At 31.1% G+C, this 21,307-nt stretch overlaps 1 protein-coding gene across 1 annotated transcript; it reads left to right on the plus strand.

The window, feature by feature from the left end:
- The first annotated feature begins 5,184 nt into the window (after nucleotides 1-5,184).
- On the plus strand, nucleotides 5,185-15,442 carry LOC143079593 (uncharacterized). The gene is made up of 8 exons (XM_076255010.1): nucleotides 5,185-5,321; nucleotides 6,208-6,231; nucleotides 6,717-6,821; nucleotides 7,876-7,976; nucleotides 9,140-9,245; nucleotides 11,018-11,191; nucleotides 12,194-12,354; nucleotides 15,300-15,442. Exons 1-8 carry the CDS (start codon nucleotides 5,249-5,251, stop codon nucleotides 15,396-15,398), a joined length of 843 nt encoding a protein of 280 aa, XP_076111125.1. The 5' UTR covers nucleotides 5,185-5,248; the 3' UTR covers nucleotides 15,399-15,442.
- The last annotated feature ends 5,865 nt before the right edge of the window (nucleotides 15,443-21,307 follow it).

Below are 21,307 nucleotides of genomic sequence, written 5' to 3' on the forward strand. Positions count from 1 at the left end.
AAGGGGTCAAATTTGGTCAAATTAAACTTATTTGTAGATTTTACTTTCCTAAACATGTTTGCTGTTTAAGGAGGCTCATGGGTATACAAATTTAAAACAAACAAAAAAACATTTTATTTTGGCATTACAAGTTTTATTCATTACTTTATTAGTTGTTACTCTATCATATGCTACAAAAATCATTCAAAAAAATCAATTTCATTTTGGCCTCGGAAGACATTTAAAATTTATATATCATTGCAAAAGCTCCAAATTATATCCCTTTGCTGTAAAAATGCCATTTTTTTGGCATTAAAATTGAAATATCTTTATCAACTCATCTGTGACCTATATTTTTATCATTATTTTCAAATAAGCTTTACTTAAACAAAACTGTTCCATTCTCAATTTTCTTTTTTAAAATTAGATCTATTTCTGTAATGTACTTCTTTTTTAATTTCGATATTACCTCTATTTCTCCTATTAGCTCAACAGAAAAAAGTAACTTTTAATACAAAAATGTATGCTTCTTTCGAAGTCAGATTGTGAGCGTAAATGAACTATGACCCCATTTTTTTTATTTTTTTTATTCTATTAAGTATAAGATAAAGTTCATTTATAGAAAAATATAGCAAAATCCTATTTTAAGAAAAAATATTGATTTAGACCCACAAGCCTCCTTAAAAGTTTATCTTTAATTATCATTAATAATATTCAAGATAAAAACCAAAAACTGCAAAATTTCCGTAAAATGTTCATGGGTGCATTTCTCTGTTAAGCATGTACTTAGGCGAGGTTTTGGAAAAAGTGTCAATATGTTCGGACTTCTTGGATAGAATTGAAGAGAATTTGTTTAAACATCATATGATTCTTTAAATTGATTAAAAGAGATAAATTCATTGTTCTTATCAGTTAACATGGTAAAAAGTAAAAACACAAAAATACTGAACTCCGAGGAAAATTCAAAAAGGAAAATCAAAAATCAAAAGGCAAAATCAAAAGTCCAAGCACATCAAACGAATGGATAACAACTGTCATATTCCTGACTTGGTACAGGCATTTTCTAATGTAGAAAATGGTGGATTGAACCTGGTTTTATAGCTAGCTAAACCTCTCACTTGTATGACAGTCGCATCAAATTCCATTACATTGTCAACGATGCATGAACAAAACAAACATACTCAAAGAGTAAAAATGTCAAAAATAGGGGTACAACAGTCAATATTGTGTTATCATCTTAATATCACTACATAAACAACAAATGTAACAAAGTAGCACAAAAAGGCTATTATTTTAATCAGTGACACGAAATATTCCTGTCTCGCACCATTTAAAAACAATATAGTTTTATATTTTCAATCTTGAACTTCCATACGATACAGAGTAAAATATTTTGCCCCATAACACTTTTAACATAAGACTTTATAGCTCATAAAATGTCATTTGACAAAATTTAAGCAGATTCTTGATTTTTCTTTCATTTGGTTTGAGATCAAAATAATACCAATGAAAATATAAGGTAAAAGTTCGAGTCAGCCTTTTCCCGCCATATTTTATAAATCAAATATCTCGACAATGAGATCCATGACCTATCAATATGTTTAGCTTATTTTGATACTACTCTTCCAGCTTAAAACATCAATTTTAAATTCTTGATTTATTACATTTTACCTTAGATCACCTAAGTAAATCCTTAAGCCCAATTAAGAACGGCGTCCTTCCAAAAAACTATTTTAATATACTGAAATGTGTAAAATACTATCCTTATTCATCACCCACATTTTATTTACGCCCTATTGTCTATATTCATAATTGAAAAGATGGACAAAAATTGAAAGGGTTTAACTTTGAAATTTTGAAGAACTAAGGTTTCTCTACCTCAGGAATAGATTACCTTAGGCCACACCAATTTGATAAATAGTTCTTCGGACATTTGCTCTGAAAAAAATTGGGGCAAGCGAGCGAAATTTTTTTGTTTTTAAAAAATTCTTGAAAATGAGTTTTTGACAGGCGAGTGGTCTGCAAGAGGAGCGAGCGATTTCTTTTTTTTCTAAAGTGTTACATGCTAGTTTTATCAAACAGAATAAGAAGGAAAAGCACTGATGTTTTGATGCATAAGGCCTGTAATCCCATTTGAATACACTATTCTGACTCTAAGCAAACAACTGTAGACTCTTTCATTTTGCAGAAGCAAATAGAAAAAATCATTTTATAATAAATGTGAATTTGAAATGGCAATACCAATGACCTTCACAAATGTAAAGAGCATGCAAAACACATGACAATTTATTAAATTGATACTTTCAGTTTGTAACTTTTTGATGAACAGCCTTTTTTGACAATGTTTAAGGTTTAATCAAATTCAACCAAGGGCTGTTCTAAAAACAAATGAATGGGGGAGGGAAGGAAGGCACTTTTTATTTAACCCCACAATGCTTACATTTTAAATTGGATATTTCATTTAAATGTTCAAGCAATCTTTCATAAATACCCACCACCCATCAAATTTTAATACAGGTGCCTTCCTTCCCCCATACAATCAATTCTGGAAAGGCCCTCAACAAAACATGGGATTTTCTCATGGTTGAAGAGTTTTTGGTTGCCTATAATTGCTTATATCTATTCTTTTGAATTTTTGTGAATAGTTTTTTATTGGCAATAAACCACATCTCCTTATTGTTGTATTAAGAGCTGTCCTTGGAAACTAAAAGACAAACAGAAGGATATGTGTTCTCATCAAAACAAGCTACTTCTGTTAATTGTAAGATGCACTCTGGGAATGAATAAATTTTTAATATCGGATAGATTTTATTTTAATAGTAGGACTTTGACATATTTCATAGTAAATTGCAGTCTTTTATGGATGTGATCTATATACCACAAAGCATTTTTAAGTTCATTCTGCACAATTGTCCCTGATTCTAAAGTTTCTGAAGACCACCCACACTCTATTGTACTAGCCAGGTCAGTGAGGTCACGACAACAGTCTATCTGAGCTTATCAATTTCTCCTTGTCCTATTCACACGATTTTGGTTTAGGTTTTTAGGAAGTTCTATTTTTTTTTCATAGGGGGACCTGTTGGTAATTCATTCAAATTATTGTTTGGATCAGAGGGTGTTCTATCTATTTCAAGATGCAAATTTACCGTTTAACTTTCCCAACAGGCAACACAGAAATATCCATGTCAGTGCCAACATTGATAGGGTTAGTTCGAAATTACTCTGCCGTCCAACGGCTGTTTTTCAAGACAAGCCCCAGCCCCAGCTTGTCTGGCAAAACAGCCGTTGGACGTCAGAGTAATCTCGGACTATGAGAGGTGATGCCGACGGCTGTTGACGAACTTGTATGTGTTTATATCATCAAACGAAAAATTGACAGACTTTAACCTTTTGGCTTCATAAAAGATATGTAAATTATGACGAACAACGGATAGCCGTTTGTTAAATGATTGCCTGTCCTCGGCATTGAACCGAAACCACAACAACTGATGGCTTGACATTTTGATTTTTATATTTCCTTTCACTTTTATTGATTGATCACACGTGCGTTTGAACCCAGCTTTGATTATAGGGGGGATAAAAGCGTCAGTGAGAAAAAAAATTCAAGGCAAGACTCATTTCGGAGCGGCATGCGGACCAAAAAAAAAAATACGGAAGCCGTAGTTTTTTCTTTGTTGAAAACTTGATTTCGAAAAAAACAGGAGCGGGAAAATCCAAAGAACTATAAATCAAGTTGGTGTGGCCTAAGCTGTATTTGGCAAAACATTTAGGAAATTTTGGTCCTCAATGCTCTTCAACTTTTACTCTATTTGGCCCTATAATTGTTTTTTTAGTCCGAGCGTCACTGATGAGTGTTTTGGTGACGAAACGCGCGTCCGGCGTAAATATAAAATTTATCCTGGTATCTATGGTGAGTTTATTTAATAATTTATGGATCCATGTCATTTTCAGTGCTTAACAGAATACTTTAATTTGAGGCATCTTTATTTAGTCCACCAGTATTAAATTATCCATCAAAGCATTTCTTTTGATTTTATCTGATTCCATTGAAACTTTAAAAAATAATTTCAATTTTCTTAAAATTTTCAAAAGATGGATTTTGCAATATTGTTAATGACTGAATGATAATTGGCAATGCTTGAGACTTTTTTAAGACTGCTATTTTCCTAGGAATGACATATCTTGCAATTGGTAAATCAAAGTATTAAATAATACTTTTATCTTTTCAATTTTCTCTTCAAAATTATATGCAGTGTTAATTGTGGACAGCACAAGTTTAATCTTTCTCCGTGGTGAAATATTTATTTTAAATGTACCTTTTAGCCAATCCATATGGCTTTTGTTTTTTTCTAAATTTGCTCGTAAACAAGAACACTCAGAGAACTTTTTAAAAATATATAGGCACCTTTTTATTTTAATACTTGTTGAAAGATTTTTGTCCAATACAAATGTATTTTTGTGAATTATGTCAGTTTTAAAACTTTAATTGTGTAGTCACTACAACTAAACATGTTTAAGCTGAAGGTCATTTAATCTATATTCTTCCATTTCAAAAAGACTAAGAAAACTTGAAAAAAAAAACATTTTCCTAGTACAATTTGTGTTGTTAAATAACAAATAATTGACAAAAAACAAGTAGCTAAATGGCAGATATAAAAATTGCTTAAACGCTATAACTTACATGTAACAGTATAAAGCTACAGACCAAATATTAAATCGTTTCCTTTCATAGCAAGAAAAGCAAGAAAATTGTCGCACGGACGTACGAACGTCGTCGAGTGGTTACTAGTACTGCTTCAACCTTCGATGACTATGATCAAATATTGAAATCATACCCTTCAGTAGTAGCTGGGAAATCTTTGACGAGAATTTACCTAGCTCAATGTACAGCGATGTAATATTTCCAACTGTCTGCAAACAGGCAGTGGCTAAATAGTAGATTTAAAAAACAATGACACGCTACATACCAAATATAGAATCATTCCCTTTTAAAGAAGTCTGAAAACTTTCGGACGGATGGACGGAGTCGAGTACATGGTTACTTGACCTGCTTCAGCCTTCGGTGGCGCGGCTAAAAATGGTATGACAATTGGGCTAAAGTTACGTCAAAGGTCTTAATCGAGATAAAAGCATGCGTAATGATTAGAAAACCAACACATTCTACTTAATATTCTACCTGACACCTTCACTTCTGATAACCTTTTTGATCAATGATAAGATTGTTCTATATAATAGTATCACATTCAATTGACCGATCTTTTCATTCGACATGATGAGATCTTTGCTGGTAGTGGCTTTGGCTTTGTGTGCAGTACATTGTAATGGATTCATTTTTGGACATGGTAAATTGTTAATTGCATAAAAATTGTTAATTGAGTTTGAACATCGGTATACTACTGTTGGCTTTATTTAATTCAAATGTGTATCTTGTATAATTTGCTTTGCTGTTTGTTTCCGATATTTTTCATAGACTGAATGAGTTAACAAAGATGAGAAAACGCTGTATAAGTTTGCTAAAATACATCAAAATGGACTCTCTAGATATTTGCATGCCAGTTTATTTTCGACTTATGAGTTAGAATGTCCCTCTTTTGACCCTCTCTTTTGAAGAACACTTTAATTTCAAAAACCGCATGACGTTGTCACTTAACTTACGACTTAATCGTATGACGACTGATTTTCAAGAGGAATACAGGCACATAGGGTCAAACAACCATGATATCGTAATTCGAGTGGGAGTGACAAAAAATGCAAGAAAATAAAAGAGATTAAAAATAGTCTTCTCAAAATGAATTATTACTACGACTTTGATAGACACGATTATTCTAAGAGGCCGTGCACAATACCAGTTCCACATGTCAAAACGATGAGTACTATTCATCTTAATGGTCAAGTTATGTCAGGAACGAAGAAAAAGCGAATGAATTATGATTATAGTACACACAATCTATGTGTTGAGTGCTGTTTTAAACCATTTAAAAAAGTTTTTTTTAACTATTTGGATCTGAGCGTCACTGATGAGTCTTATGTAGACGAAACGCGCGTCTGGCGTATATAATTATAATCCTGGTACTTTTGATAACTATTTATAGCACTTTATATTGATAGTAAATGTTCATAGTTTAAAGAGAAGCTTACAAATTTACAAATTTAGCCAGTAATACAGACCTATAGATAAACCCCACATATTGAAACATAACTGTTTATATATTTTGTTTTCTTTTAAAGGATCAAAATGGACTAATCTGAAAGGTACGTAAAACTAGTTTATGTATTGTTACACATATATCAAGCCATTTTCAACAACACTGTAAGATACTAGAAAAGGGCCTATGAGTTATGTCATCGGTAGCCGATTTGATGAAAGCAATGTTACGATTGAAGAATCATCTTATGGTGTCAAAATAATCATTTTAGGAATGAATTGACGATTTTGACGATTGTCATTTATTTGGTATTCTTGCATCAATTTACCTATAACAGTTTACAAGGTCATTTTTGTTTTATCAAAATAGTTAATACAATAGCCAAAAACTATGAAGTTTGTCTAGAAATTGTGTGTGGAACTTTTTTTCCAATGCATTATTTGAACTTCTTGAAGTGATGTCGTTTTGAAATACTAAGGCTTTTCTACCTCAGGAATAGAAGAGTCTTTTGGAGAAGAAACGCGCGACTGGCATAAATATAAAATTGCAATCCTTGTATCTATGATGAGTTTATTTACAATTATTCTTCAGTAACATGGGGAATAAATCCTTTGAGCAGTACCAGCTTTGTAGCTATGCCACTGACAGAGAATGCTGCTAAGTCTCAGGGATTTCAGAAGATTTCAGATTGTGGAGGTATGATATACCTTTATACAAAATCTTGTTTCCCATACACTTTTTAGCCATGGCGTTTTCAGTTTATTTTTAATCTATGAGTTTGACTGTCCCTCTGGTATCTTTCGTCCCTCTTTTAAAGTATGACAACACATATATTATAGTTAATGAAAAAAATTAAATCAATTCACGTAGTTTCAGATGTTAGAATACGCCAACTATTCTTGACTCTTTCTAATCTTATCATTTTTCTTTAAAAGACTTCAGTAATGTTTTATGTATAATAATAGTAAAGTAGAACGTCTTTCAAAATAATTTCAAAGGAAAATTACAATATTTGAAAATAATTTATGAATATCAATTTTTATTTATAAAAAGAAAAAAAAATCATTGCGTTTAAAGTCTGACGCGAAAATGTGTTTTATACAATGTTACCTGACTAAACCGAATCATGTATAAACCGAAAACCTGTATAACAAGACATGTTCGTAAGCACAGTCATATAAAATTATGTGCGTTGTGAACCTGATAAAATCGTACATAGGTCAAAACCGAAAAGGTTCGGTTTAAACTATTATGCAATTACATTAAAACGTAAATGATGCTATAGAGAACTAGACTATGTGTGGCTTCCCTAGACAGAAACATTTCTATTTTTTTTTAAACGTTTTCATTTAAAGTCAATCTTTTTGTGCACACTTTTTCCGGAATTATGCAATATCATCAGTAAACATTTTAGGTTTACCTTTTCTTGTTTTTGAATTGTGTTACATTAAAAAATCACTCTTAAAAGTAACAGAAAATGTAAACCATATAATTTTAAGTTAAATTCATATTCATTACACTTAATTTATTTTATAATTATCATCTAAAAAATACAAAAAAGAATTGTGATTTTAGTAACATTGTCAGTATATATCTTTAAGAGTATAATAATTTCAAAATAATGTAAATCTTTTATAAAACTATGAAGATAATTTGTGCTGATAACGTGGAAATAATTCTTTCCGTAACTTGCATTCCTTTCTTCTTTTATTTTATTACTTTGATGAAGATTACATTTTTACCTAAACAGATTCTAGTGGTTTACATGGCATCCGGTATGTTAAGGACAACGATATGAATCTCATTTTGATATATGATGTGCAAGGACATATTGCTGGAATTTCTGCTGCGGTTAGTACGATACTATGTCTAATCTTCATTTTTCATGTTTGTTTGGTGCCTATGATTAACTTCTAGTCGCAAAATAATCATACCTATTCCGAGTTACCTTTTTTCATTAATCCAGGATCTACCAATTAGGAATCATTCATTTCTCTTGCACAGCCTTCAATAATGGGCTCAACATACTAATAGTAAATTGTAAAAGACGCTAGTATGAACAAATGTGAAACAAATGAAAAATCAACCAAATATTTCAGTAAATAAAGGCAAAAGTAGTATACCGCTGTTCGAATGTCATATATAGATTGAGAGAAAACAAATCCGGGTTACAAACTAAACTGAGGGAAAACAACGAAAAAACAGAAACACTAAAGTGCAACCAAAAAAAAACCCAAACGACAATGCAACACACACAGAAACAAACTATGAGATAACAACTTCCATTTTCCCGACTTGGTACAGGACATTTTAAGAAAAATAATTGTGGGTTGAACCTGGTTTTTTTGGCTAGCCAAACCTCGCGCTTTTATGGCAATGTTAAATATAACACTCAAATAACAACATTACATGACAGGACTACAGTACCAAATAATGGAGGACCATTCAGGACAGAGAAATCATAAATAAACAATACAATAGAACATTTCGACATGTTAATATAGACCAGACGACGTAAATTGTAAACAACAATCTAAGAGTTGGTAAAAATGTCCTTAGTTAGTTTAGACAAAGACACATCGTATGGATCAACAAATTCGTGAACAATAACCACTGAATTACAGGTTGCTGATTTGGGACAGACACATACATAGTGTGGTTGTTTTAGTGCCATAACTCTTAAGATCTGATAGAAAGTTGTTGACTTACCGTATTGGCATTAAGCATAAAAACAAACACCATAACACAAAAGACACAAAGTATCGACCTAAAAATAATCGCAGTTACAGAAAGATAGTTCAAAGCAAATTTCGTTTCGAAACATATTTTCTCAGACTAAAATATCAATGAGTAAATATTCAACGGAGTTAGTATAATGACGTCATGAGTAGTTTAGACCTTACAAGCTATGCAAGCTTAAATCCATTCTGGTTTTCATCTAGTTTGATGTGTGTGGAGCACTGTCAAACGTTCTGTCAAGTTTTTACAAAATTGTGTTGTTTCTTATTTGACAGGTTCCAACTAATATGGCAAATGGATGGCCACATGCCTTTCTTAAGGGACATCCTTTTATCAAGTCTGGCAACCATCATCACATTTCTGCATATTTTGTTGATCCTGGTAAGAATGTACATGTACATAAAAAAGTAAACCCTTTTGAGTTATACCTAGATTATCATTTAAGTCATTAAAATGAAAATCACTTCATTGGAGAATGCATACATTAATGCAACAGTAGTATACCGCTGTTCAAAGGTCATTTATCGATAAAAAGAGAACACATCCGGGTTACAAACTACTAAAACTGTGAAAAACACATCAACTATAAGAGGAAAACAACGAAACAACAGAAACACTTCAATTCAACAAAAACAAACGCCAATGCAATATACATAGAAACGAACTATTATAAAACAACTGCTATATTCCTGACTTGAAACAGGATATTAAAAACAAAAATGGTGGTTGAACCTAGTTTTATGGCTGGCATAACCTCTCGCTTGTATGGCAATGTTAAAAATACAGCTTAATATACAATAGTACGTGATTGGAATATAATACAAATAAATGCAAAAAAAAACTTAGGACAGAGAAATACATAAATAAATAATGTAATAGTATATTTCGATATGTTAACCACAGAATAACTACGAACAACTGCAATTAATTTACGACAATATACAAAAACAGAAGAAAATTTTGAACTGTGCGTCACACGAATGTATCAACGCCACAAAAAATACAAAAATCGGGATTAAGTTTGTAATGGTGTAATTTGATTTATTTTCTCACAATCACAAGAATATTATTATAGAATTTTGTTAGTAAAGGTGTAATTTGCTGGATTTTCCAACTTTGTCTTTTTTTCTTCTAAATCAAACTCAGTAAAAAATAAATGCATGGCATATATATATATATATATATATCCGGATCTGGTATACTAAAAAAATATTGACACCGTATGTTTGTGGCATAACATCGTGGCCACAAGTTAAAAAAATTTCTGTTTAGTATTAAATTTATATTAAGATCCATTTTGTTACATCTTGTGATCAATTTTATTTGGCAATCGCCAATGGCAGTCAGCAGAGTTAAAGAACATCAGTTGTTCGACCTGTTATTCAAATGCGTTTTGTTTAAATATACTTTTTCACTTTTTTGGTCTCTTGGAAAATGTTGTTTGTGCTGTTTTTAGACCCTTCTACAACGAAATTTGTTTTACATGCACACGTATAAAAATTGCGGTTTTTATCCAACGCAAATCATAGGTTTGAACGTAGTTTTCGATTTAGACTCGTATACTTATCATTCGGCAATCCTCGGTAGAATCCGCTACTCTCAGATGAGGGTACGGAATCGGCCGAGTTGAGACGAATGGTATACTTATATGACTTATATATATATATAAGTGGATACAAATGTTCTCTATTTAGATAACTTACAAATATTATTTTATTCGCAAACAGATTTAATCAAAGCAAACACAAGACTTCCAAATACCTTTTTATTTAAAATGAATTAAATATACGCTATATCAAGGGCACGGGGTGCATCAGTCAAAATTTACAAATGATTAATTTAGATAATGTTACACATGTTTAATATTTTGTTTTAGTTTTCCCCGACAATTTCAATAAACTATAACTTATTAAACAGAAATATTCTATAAGTATATATATACGGATTAAGATGGAATGTTAATATTGCAACTGAAACAATATACTTTGTATTTTTTCCATGTTTCTTGATAACATCAGTCAGCCTGACTAAACTAGGTTTATATATTTTTATGATGATGCTGAATACTTTCTAAGTGTAAATTAAACTACATATATTTTCCTTTTTACCTTTTTTATCGCTATAATACATAAAACAAATCAATATTTCCATAGCAATTATTTGCGCCTCTGGAAGAACTACAGCCTTATACCACCAACAGGGGGTAGGCACTGATCTATACATTCAAAACGGAACAGATCCGATAGCTGACTCCATCAAAATACCACATCTTCAGAGTGGAATAACTTCTACTCACTGGACAAAGGGGAAATGTTTCCCTACAATGGGTACGTTATTTCTATAACATTATGAAAATAGCCTATCTCAATACAGACATTAAATTCAAATTTCTACTATAGCCTTTCTTCCCGTCATACTTAAACTGAAGCAGTGATGTTCTTCGTTTGCATGAAATCTATAAAATATGGCATTGTATCAACTGCTACAAACGAAAACTATTCAAGAATAAGTACAGGAGAAGACTTGGTTCTAAAGTATTGTGGTTCTAGATATCAAAAACAAAAATGATCAAAAAAAATACTATTATTGTGTCATATTATGATTGAATTTCTAAACAAACTAGTTTGAAAACTATAACTTCACTTTAAGAGGTATAAATAACAATATTGGGTATTTGTTATAAACAATCTATTTTATCTATTTGGACACAAAATAAATTTAAACGAATTATTAACAATTTATTGATAAAACGAATCTTTAATCCATCTGATATATATAAAAAAAAGAAGATGTGGTATGATTGCCAATGAGACAACTCTCCACAAACCAAAGTGGCACAGAAATTAACAACTATAGGGCACCGTACTGAGTTATGATTCAAATTAACATCACAAGGATTTCAAAATGTAATATATAACTTTGAAAATGATGTAAACATCTGTTTTTTAATAACTTAAAAAAAATCTTAATTTCTTATTACAATACTATATCGCATCTAAAAATACACGCAGTCACTCAGTTGCACCTATGGGAGGCCAGCTCGAAGACATTTTACTATATAAACGAACTGAATATCATAATAAATTCATGTCATTTCGACTTACGCAGATAGTTGTGTAGAGATCGTTGGCATCGTGCATCATCTCCTTATTTGATGATAAAATATCGTCTTTTACGCACAGTTTACTTTTTTAAAAAGCACCTACCAAAAGCATGAGAAAGGGAGGGGGTATTATGATATTTTTGTTTTTGCTAAAATATGAACACTAGAATGGATTTAGATAAGAAAAACGTTAGAATGCAATTAGATATTTGTATTTGTTTCGTAGGTCTCCATTACTGGTACAACATAAGAAAAGATATGAGTTGTGATGAATTTTATCCAAGTTTTTTGTTGTATAATGGCGGTAAATTGAATGCTTTTGGTTGGGCTTTCATCGCAGACTTGACTTCATCTAGATTAGAACATCCACCACAATCAGCAATATCTGTGAGTATTTTCATAGTATTGATTCATTACACATTTCAAATACTCCTATCAAGTTTTTAAAATGATCATAGGAAGCAAAAAGTATCGAAATATCATATCTATATAAGTTTATTTATTTATTTTTAAAACTGTCTTCCTATTTCAAATTGCTTATTTGACTGACGAGTCAAAAGTGCACATTAAAGCTTAAAACGTAGGTTTTTGCTGTTTTATTACTTTTCAACATCATGTGTTTATTTATTTAGCATTTATAAAAAGGAACTTAGAAGATCTTAGAATCTGATGTTTATTCCATAAAGAGATAATTATTCAATTTTGTTGTCATAAAACGTTTAAAGTATTTGTGGCAATACATGTTAAAACGAACAATAAACAAAGAAATATTCACACACAAAAAAACACAAAAAAAAAAAACACAAAAAAAAAATCATCAAAACATACAATATTACGGTAATGACTGATTTGAAAGTTTAATCAAATTGTTCAAAATATATTTGAACTGTTCAAATCGTAATGAACCAGGATTCGATGATCTATAATAATTTGATCAAGGGAACAAAACTCGCAAACAAAAACAAGTGTTATTTATTATCAATCATTTGTTGGGGTTATATCTAATGAAATATTAAAGTCTTCAAACTTCAAATTAGAAAAATATTATGATTATGTTCTTATGTTAAATGGATAATTTTTATTTAAAAAAACTTTTCTCTAATTCTACGGAAATGTATCCCTTTCCGAACCCATTGTAAAAAAAACCATTTAACAACGTGTGGTTGCCGGTGATCTCAAAAGATGATTGGATGATTTTAAGGGTCATCCCTTTTTAGCTAACTGGATGAATCAAAAATGTTCTAATAGGTGTACATTAAATCGACATCTTCGTGGAATGTAAAAGGCATTTGAAAGGGATTTTTGTTTAACAAAAAAAGAAAAAGTGTTTTTTAATCATTAGAGAAACAGATTCTTACATAGTTATTCGTGGATTATCGGATTTATCCAATCTCGATAGTTAAATTATAAATTTAAAAGTCCTCGCCGAGGATCGGACTTTAAAATTGATAATTTAACTATCTCAATTAATTGGATAAATCTGATAATCCACGAGTAACTATGTAAGAATCTCTATATAAACATATACAAAAAATCAAATTGGAAGGTCCCTAATCATATGGCAAAATCAAATGACAAAACACATGAAAAACGAATTGACAAGAACTGTCATATTCCTGACTTGGAACAGGCATTTTCAAATGTAGAAAATGGTAGATTAAACCTGGTTTTATAGCGCTAAACCTCTCAATTTGTACGACAGTCTCATCAAATTCTGTTATATTTACAATGATGCTTGGACTAAACAGACATATTAAATAAAATAGTCAGAATATGGATACAGCAGTCATTGTCGTGTTACAATTTTAAAAGGAAATACATTGCTTCGCGTGTCTGACGTCAGAAAATTTTATACGTCACATATTTTTGTCGTTCAATGTTTATACAAACACATGGGCAATGTTAGCATACAGGGTTAACAAATCAAAAGTATGTAAGAATTAATTTCAGAAATAAACTGACCGAGATTTAAAATAGTCCAAAAGTTTTATAGAAATTATAGGAATCTAAAAATGATTCATTCCACTACGCGATTGAATAATTTTGACGTTTGTGGTTCAACGTATTTTCTAATTTATAATAGAAATATAACATAATGACATATTATAGAACAATAACATACTGACAGGATCTTTTAAAGTACAGAGTCACGTTATAAGATCCAAAGAAATACAAAAGGTCGCATAATTAAACAAAACACACCTGCAAAAATAAAAGATAACACAAACACATTGACGGGATGTTTAAGTACCGGGCAACGTCAAATGGATATCAATTTCTCTTGAACTGAATTTTAATGTGCTTATTGTTATGCGTTTACTTTACTACATTGGTTAGAGGTATTAGGGGAGGGGGGGTTGAGATCTCACAAACATGTTTAACCCCGCCGCATTTTTGCGCCTGTCCCTAGTCAGGAGCCTCTGGCCTTTGTTAGTCTTGTATTATTTTAATTTTAGTTTCTTGTGTACAATTTGGAAATTAGTATGGCGTTCATTATCACTGGACTAGTATATATTTGTTTAGGGGCCAGCTGAAGGACGCCTCCGGGTGCGGGAATTTCTCGCTACATTGAAGACCTGTTGGTGACCCTCTGCTGTTGTTTTTTATTTGGTCGGGTTGTTGTCTCTTTGACACATTCCCCATTTCCATTCTCAATTTTATCACATAAAACAATCCAACAGTAAAAGTAAAATTAATAATAGAACAAAGACAAATTAATAAAAGAACACTATAACACGTTATTAAGAAGATAAACAACTTCAGTACAAAAAAAGTATGCATCACTTGTGAAGTTGATACGGAATATTTATCAACAAGGGGTTGGTACCTTCCGATTAACTTTTTTTTAGAAAAAGGACGAGACGTTGAATTGTTCGCTTCCAGTAAACAATTCGCCGAAATATTTTCCATGTGCAGTGAACTCAGAGTTGACCTTTCTTGTAAAATTTCGGTGTTCGCAATACCCATGGATCTGTCATTGAAATTAACTATTATCTTATTAGTGCATGTTATACACGAGCTCACTATCCATGCTTTTTTGCTGATTGTTTACGAAGGTGACAATCGGTAAACTACGGCTTCAAAACACGACAATTAATAAGCTACCATATCTACACATCATAACAGACCAAGAGCATTTTTTGACGATTATAAGATATGCATGCGTATAATTGAATAAACATTATGTTTCACCAGTCAACCGTTTCATATGACTTTAAGAAATTAATAGCATATGTATAAAAATTGATGGTCATTTTAACATAACAACGTAAAAAGAAGCACAAAACGACCGAATAATTGGTTCTATAATGTTTTTATTTTTTATAATATAGGGTTTCATGAATCCAGTACCAGACTGCTTGTTAAACGCTGGAAAATTATCTACGATGCACATCTATTTGTCCGACAACCCAGTATTGGACACATGCTAAGATTGAAATTACTATTGTGTTTATTAAAAAAATATTTCGTAAAAGACATTGTTTATGGTATTTCTTTCAAAACTATTGGTCTATTTATATTTTAATTAGACAGGCAAAAAGCAAAATATTAAAAATACAGAACTCCTAGGAAAATTCAAAGCGGAGAGTCCCTAATCAAATGGCAAATCAAATGATAAAACACATCAAACGAATGGACAACAGCTGTCATATTGCTGACTTGGTACAGGCATTTTCAAATTTAAAAATAGTGGATTGAACCTGGCCCTTCCGCGCCAAACCTCTCAACTGTATGACAGCCGCATCAAATTCCATTTTATTTATAACGATGCATGAACAAAACAGGCAAAATAGGTAAAATTATCAAAATAGGGATACATCCATCATCAATCTCAATCAGTGATACAATCTCAATCAGAACAAAAATAAACAAATATATAACAAAGAAGCACACTAAATAAATAAATAATTTAACAACCACATGCATTTCTACTTATATGTGTATTTAAAATCAACCAAAATGACTGCATGGCGAGGTTCACATCAATTTGCGTGTTTGATGTTACAATGTAACGTCACAGAGGAAGAGATATAAAATAATTGAGTCGTTCAAAGTATTTTCAATATTATAATATAACAATAACACAATGACATTATAAGGGAACAATAACATTAATGGTGGGATGTTAAAAGTACAAAAAATAGATTCTAACATGTATTTGTGAAATAAAAATGGAAACATACGTTATAGTTAAAACTCCAAGGTGTTTTCCTATGTCATGAATCTTTTCGAAAAGTATGATCTGCATTTGTATTTTGAATCTTGCTTTTTAAAGAATGTGGGTTATTTTATAGAGAACAAAACTATGGTTACACTTCCGATTTTCAAGCTAAATATAGTGTAGGTCTTCTTGAATGGACGCGTTAATGTGTACACGAACAGATTTGAAGACAAAAACACTTGAACATGTACTCACTTATATGAGTGGCATTTATAATACTATTAAAGAAAGTAAAATCACCAAAATACCGAAGTTAGAGGAAAATGTAGGTCTTCATGATAAGGCAATATGGCATATATGCAAAGAAGAGAAGTATTAAAAAATTTTCATAGGTTTCTCTCAAGTTAAAGTTAACTGTTTACTGTGTATTATATTTTCTCTGCCTCTGAGTTCATTATAGTGTTCGTATCAGAGGTAAAAAAAATAAATGTGTGGTGCGTAGAATTGGCCTACAATAGTCGGTTAACGAGTAAGTTAGTCAATGAACTACTGTTTTCTGAATGAATTATCTTTTCTAATTATCAGTAGCTATCACTTAAGCAGGTCAAAAAGACTGGTTACAATCCTGTCATTCTGACAAAAGGTTGAAGACATCGTAACTTCCCATATTTTGAAAGGAAAACAACTCGTGGATGCCAGTTTTATATATAAATAACATGCATTGTTTTTGGATTGTAAATCCTACGCAAGGGCAGTATTACCAGTTGAGTACACTAGGGTAAATGCATATATACGAATTGAAATAAGAAATAAGAGAGTGAATGCATTTTTGTATCAATTTCTGTGATCACTGTGACCATCTTGATTCGAAACGAATGTTTTCATCTGAATCGATCTTATAATAACATTTTAATTAATTTAATTAATAAGGTTAAGTTTTCAGTCATTATTTTTTACTTTGAACTCCGATATTGTTCAGACGCAGTCAATACTATAAGTTAAGATTTATACAGCTTTTTTTATCTGTTCAGTTTCATTTTACCTTTCACTCACTCAAAAGAACGACTATATCATATAACTATGGTCATCCGTGGAAACAGTAAGATGTATAAATACGCACCCACGTGGGGTCGGAAAAGTGACGTTAAATCTCTATTTCTTGTGTAGTGGAATTGTTACACTCTCTGCACATTAAAATACTATGAAAAACTTTCTGATGGGTCTGAAGGTTGGCTCCTGATGGGCAAGTTTTTGTCCTTATCCAACATATCTCAATTTACAAGCGGAAGACTAAATTTTCAGACTTTTCTACCGGTCGTCCTACATTACCAAAACTAACTTGTGTTTCTTAATTTGTTCTCGCACTTAATATGCATGAATTATGTATTACTGGACATTGTGGAGTCATCCTATGTAAAACATTGGTTCTGAATAGCAAAACATTTGGCAGTGGGAACTTAGTATCATAAAAACAAGAAGATGTAAAACTTTAAAGGAGCCAACTTTGAAGGAACAAATTAAGAATCACCAGTCAGTTTTTGTAATGTAGGACGACCGGTAGGAAGGTCTGAAAATTTAGTCTTCCGCTTGTTTGATCGAATGCGGCTCATTTCAAAATATAGGAAAAAAATAATGGCAGGCAGTCTCAGATTCAATCCGTATTTACGTCAGTGAATAGGAGGAAGTCTCCCATTTCTAAATAAATGTTTTTCTCTTAAACATTCAAGACGATTAAAGTACCATCCTGATGATACCAAATGATTATGTGAATGTTTATCAAAAAGTTTTAAGATCTTTTTTTGTTCAAACGAGTAAATACAAAGTTTACATTACATTATATTTTAATCGTGCAGTTTAAACTTCAACACAATATTCATTAACACTTACATAATTATATATATCAACTTTAGAATATGGAAAAAAAACAGCTGATCAAATAATCTTAAAAAAAACCTAAGCCTAGTATAGATTATAGTGTCAGTTGAGTTTAATTAGTTAATAATGCAGTGATTTTTTTTTATTAATATATATATATAAATAAATAGTATACAAAGCAACTTAATAATTTAAAAAAAAATGAGACCTTTGGTTTTTTTTGTTTAACCAAGAATTCAATATAATCCTGATAATAGAATTTCTATAGCAATCCTTAATAACCTTTTTAATAAAGGAAATGTGTTCTAAAGTAACGGTAACAGGAATGTGTCCATAGTACACGGATGTCCCACTCGCACGGTCATTTTCTGTGTTAGTAGTCGACCGTGAAATTGGGGTTAAAAACTCTAATTTGGCATTTTGCAGTCGGTGTAAACGTTTTACCATTCATAGCGAATAAATAAAGTTGTATTCTATAAGAAGATTCATGGTAATAAAGTTTGCATGTAATATCGTTTTTACTCCATTAGCAAAATTTAAAGCACTGTATCTTGCCATCTAAATTATGCTCTTACGGTTTTTTTAAAGTGACAACTGCTATTACAACGCACACAGAAAAGCTTACTTGTCTTACATCACAGATGACTACTGGTCTTGCATCAAAGATGACAATTGATCTTGCATCAAAGATGGCAACTGACCGCACATCACAGATGACAACTGACCGCACATCACATATGACAACTGACCGCACATCACAGATGACAACTGACCGAACATCACAGATGACAACTGACCGCAAATCACAGCCGACACCAGTAGTACCATCGTGTTTCTGTCCCTGTTTCAAAATGGGAAAATGAAGTAATTTTCAGTCACAAGATTTAACAAAAGAAGAGTTAGGCTAAGCGGTCATCTTAGCACATAAAAATAGAAGTAATAAAAAAGGAACTGTCAGTAGAAAAGAAATCTCCCTCGAAATACATTCGGACAATTACTTCAGCTCCAGATGATATAAAATCGTCAAAATCTATGGGATTTGGTGCTATTTTCTTTTTGTGTGTACCTCTAGCTTTGATAGTATTGTCGGACATTTTAAACTTATATCTGTATTTTGCGAGGCGTTAATGAAATGCAATATCTGTATGTGTTTGATGTTAGGTCAGTGCCTTTTTAAAATTGTCTTGAAATTCCTTGTTTTAGAACTAAATTATTTTGGAAAAGTTTATTGTTCGTACTCTGCTTATACATGATTGTTTACAATACACGTATTGCTTATACTAAGCAGCAATTAAATGTGTATAATGATAAATGACACTTGACAACAAGGTTTTGAGCCACATATTGTATTAGGAATAGAACTTGATATCTATCTCTATATGTGCAAATATATTTTTTTATAAATTGGGAAGAATTTTTTGCGGCAAACACATACAATACTTCGATTGTCCACCTTTTATTTTCTTGTAACTTATTAATGGGTATTTGAACAAAAGATTGTTCTCTGTCTTTCAATAATGGAAGAATACAACCTATCTATAAACGACGTTAAAAACGTTTCCTAAACTATTATATATGTTCAAACAAAAGCTATGTTCTAAAGTTAATATTATCAAAAGCCTCTTGTGAATAAATAATTGTTATAGCATTGTGATTAACTGTTTCACTATTTGTCTGTTTTGTACATGTTGTAATAAAACGCTATATCCGAAATTCACATTCAAACATTATAACCAAACTGATATGTGTCCACTGGGTACTTTTATCCTTGATGATATTCATTGTGATCTTAATCTACATCATGTTTTATTGTTCTTTTATTGATTTCTACGCATTTTATGTCTTTTAATTATAAATTTGATAAAATGATAAAAAAAATATGGAAACGCGAGAATAGAATCTAAAAACAAATTCCCTTAGCCTATTATCATGAATTTTGAAGAAAAAAAAATTTTGAATACTGTTGTATAATTAAATACACAGGACAATTGAAATAAAATTGTTAACTTTTAAAATAATCGATTTCATTAACTAATAAATGTTGTTTTGTCAACAGTGCCGCCTACAGATTTATCTCACTTCACCAAAGTTGGGAAAAAACAAGCACACATCAACACCCACAGTAAAATTCAGTTTAAAAGAAGTGAATAAAATTTGAGATGGGCTATTGCGGGTTTTCGGCATTCTGATCCTTTTCTATTTTTGGCGTAGTTTACAAATAAGCAGATAAAAAACTGATTTGTATTCATAAGCAAAAACAAAAAAAACACAACTTAGTAACAAAAATATTTTTCTTAAAACTAATTATTCACCAGATATGCGATTGCAGAAACAGGATTCTTATTTATATAGGTTTCAACATGGAAGTATGTAAATTAATACTATTGTTAAAAAAAATCTTTTTAACCATTTTTAAGAGATTAATATTTTTTTATAATTGAATTTGTTTTGTCCGTATTTCCTCTGAGACTTCTATAACACAGTATAGACGTTAAGCACGATATTGCGTCTCAAATGGTAACGTCAAATTTTTACGTTTTACGGCGATTACCGATTATTTGGGATAATTTTTGTATTTCGCTTACAATTTTTGTTTTGCACATCAATATGGATACTTCTTATAATGTTTGTTGTACTGAATATGCATTGAATATTTCCCAATGAAAGTAACGTAAGCAACAAACAACAAAATATATCGTATTTGGGTAATGCATATCTTTATGAAATGAGAAGATATATACGGTATGATGAGTGCCAATGAGACAACTCTCTACCAGAGATCAATTGACATAAAACGTGTTAAAGTGCAATGTTTTCCCATTTAGATCCGAAAAGGAGGAGGATATATATTTTGCTTTAATATAAAAAGTTTGTCGAGAATAACAAGTGAAACGGGTCTTGCTTATAAAATTCACTATACTTTCTTTAATAGCGGTACAATATTAGATTATGAAATGAAATGATTGTCAGAAAAAAAGGTTAATTATAATTCATCTCATATGTTTACAAGCTTTGTATGATGTGGAGAGGTATATAGCCACGCTTTAGGCCAAATTTTATTTTCACTTTCAATTCTATACACATGAATCTTATTGCAGAGAAATAAAAAAAATATCGCAGTCAGTTTACGATTCCCAATTTGAAAATTTGATAAAGATGATTTGTTATCCTCTTGTGATACAAAACTTTTTCACAACTTAAGAACCTCATCTAAACGAACAAACCCAGTCATCGGATTTTTTTTTATGATGCTTTGTTGTCTTGTTGATAGTATTTGACTATGAAGAAAATTCTATCTGAGGA

This window comes from Mytilus galloprovincialis, chromosome 6 (assembly GCF_965363235.1).
Source record: "Mytilus galloprovincialis chromosome 6, xbMytGall1.hap1.1, whole genome shotgun sequence".
Classification (NCBI taxonomy): Eukaryota; Metazoa; Mollusca; class Bivalvia; order Mytilida; family Mytilidae; genus Mytilus; species Mytilus galloprovincialis.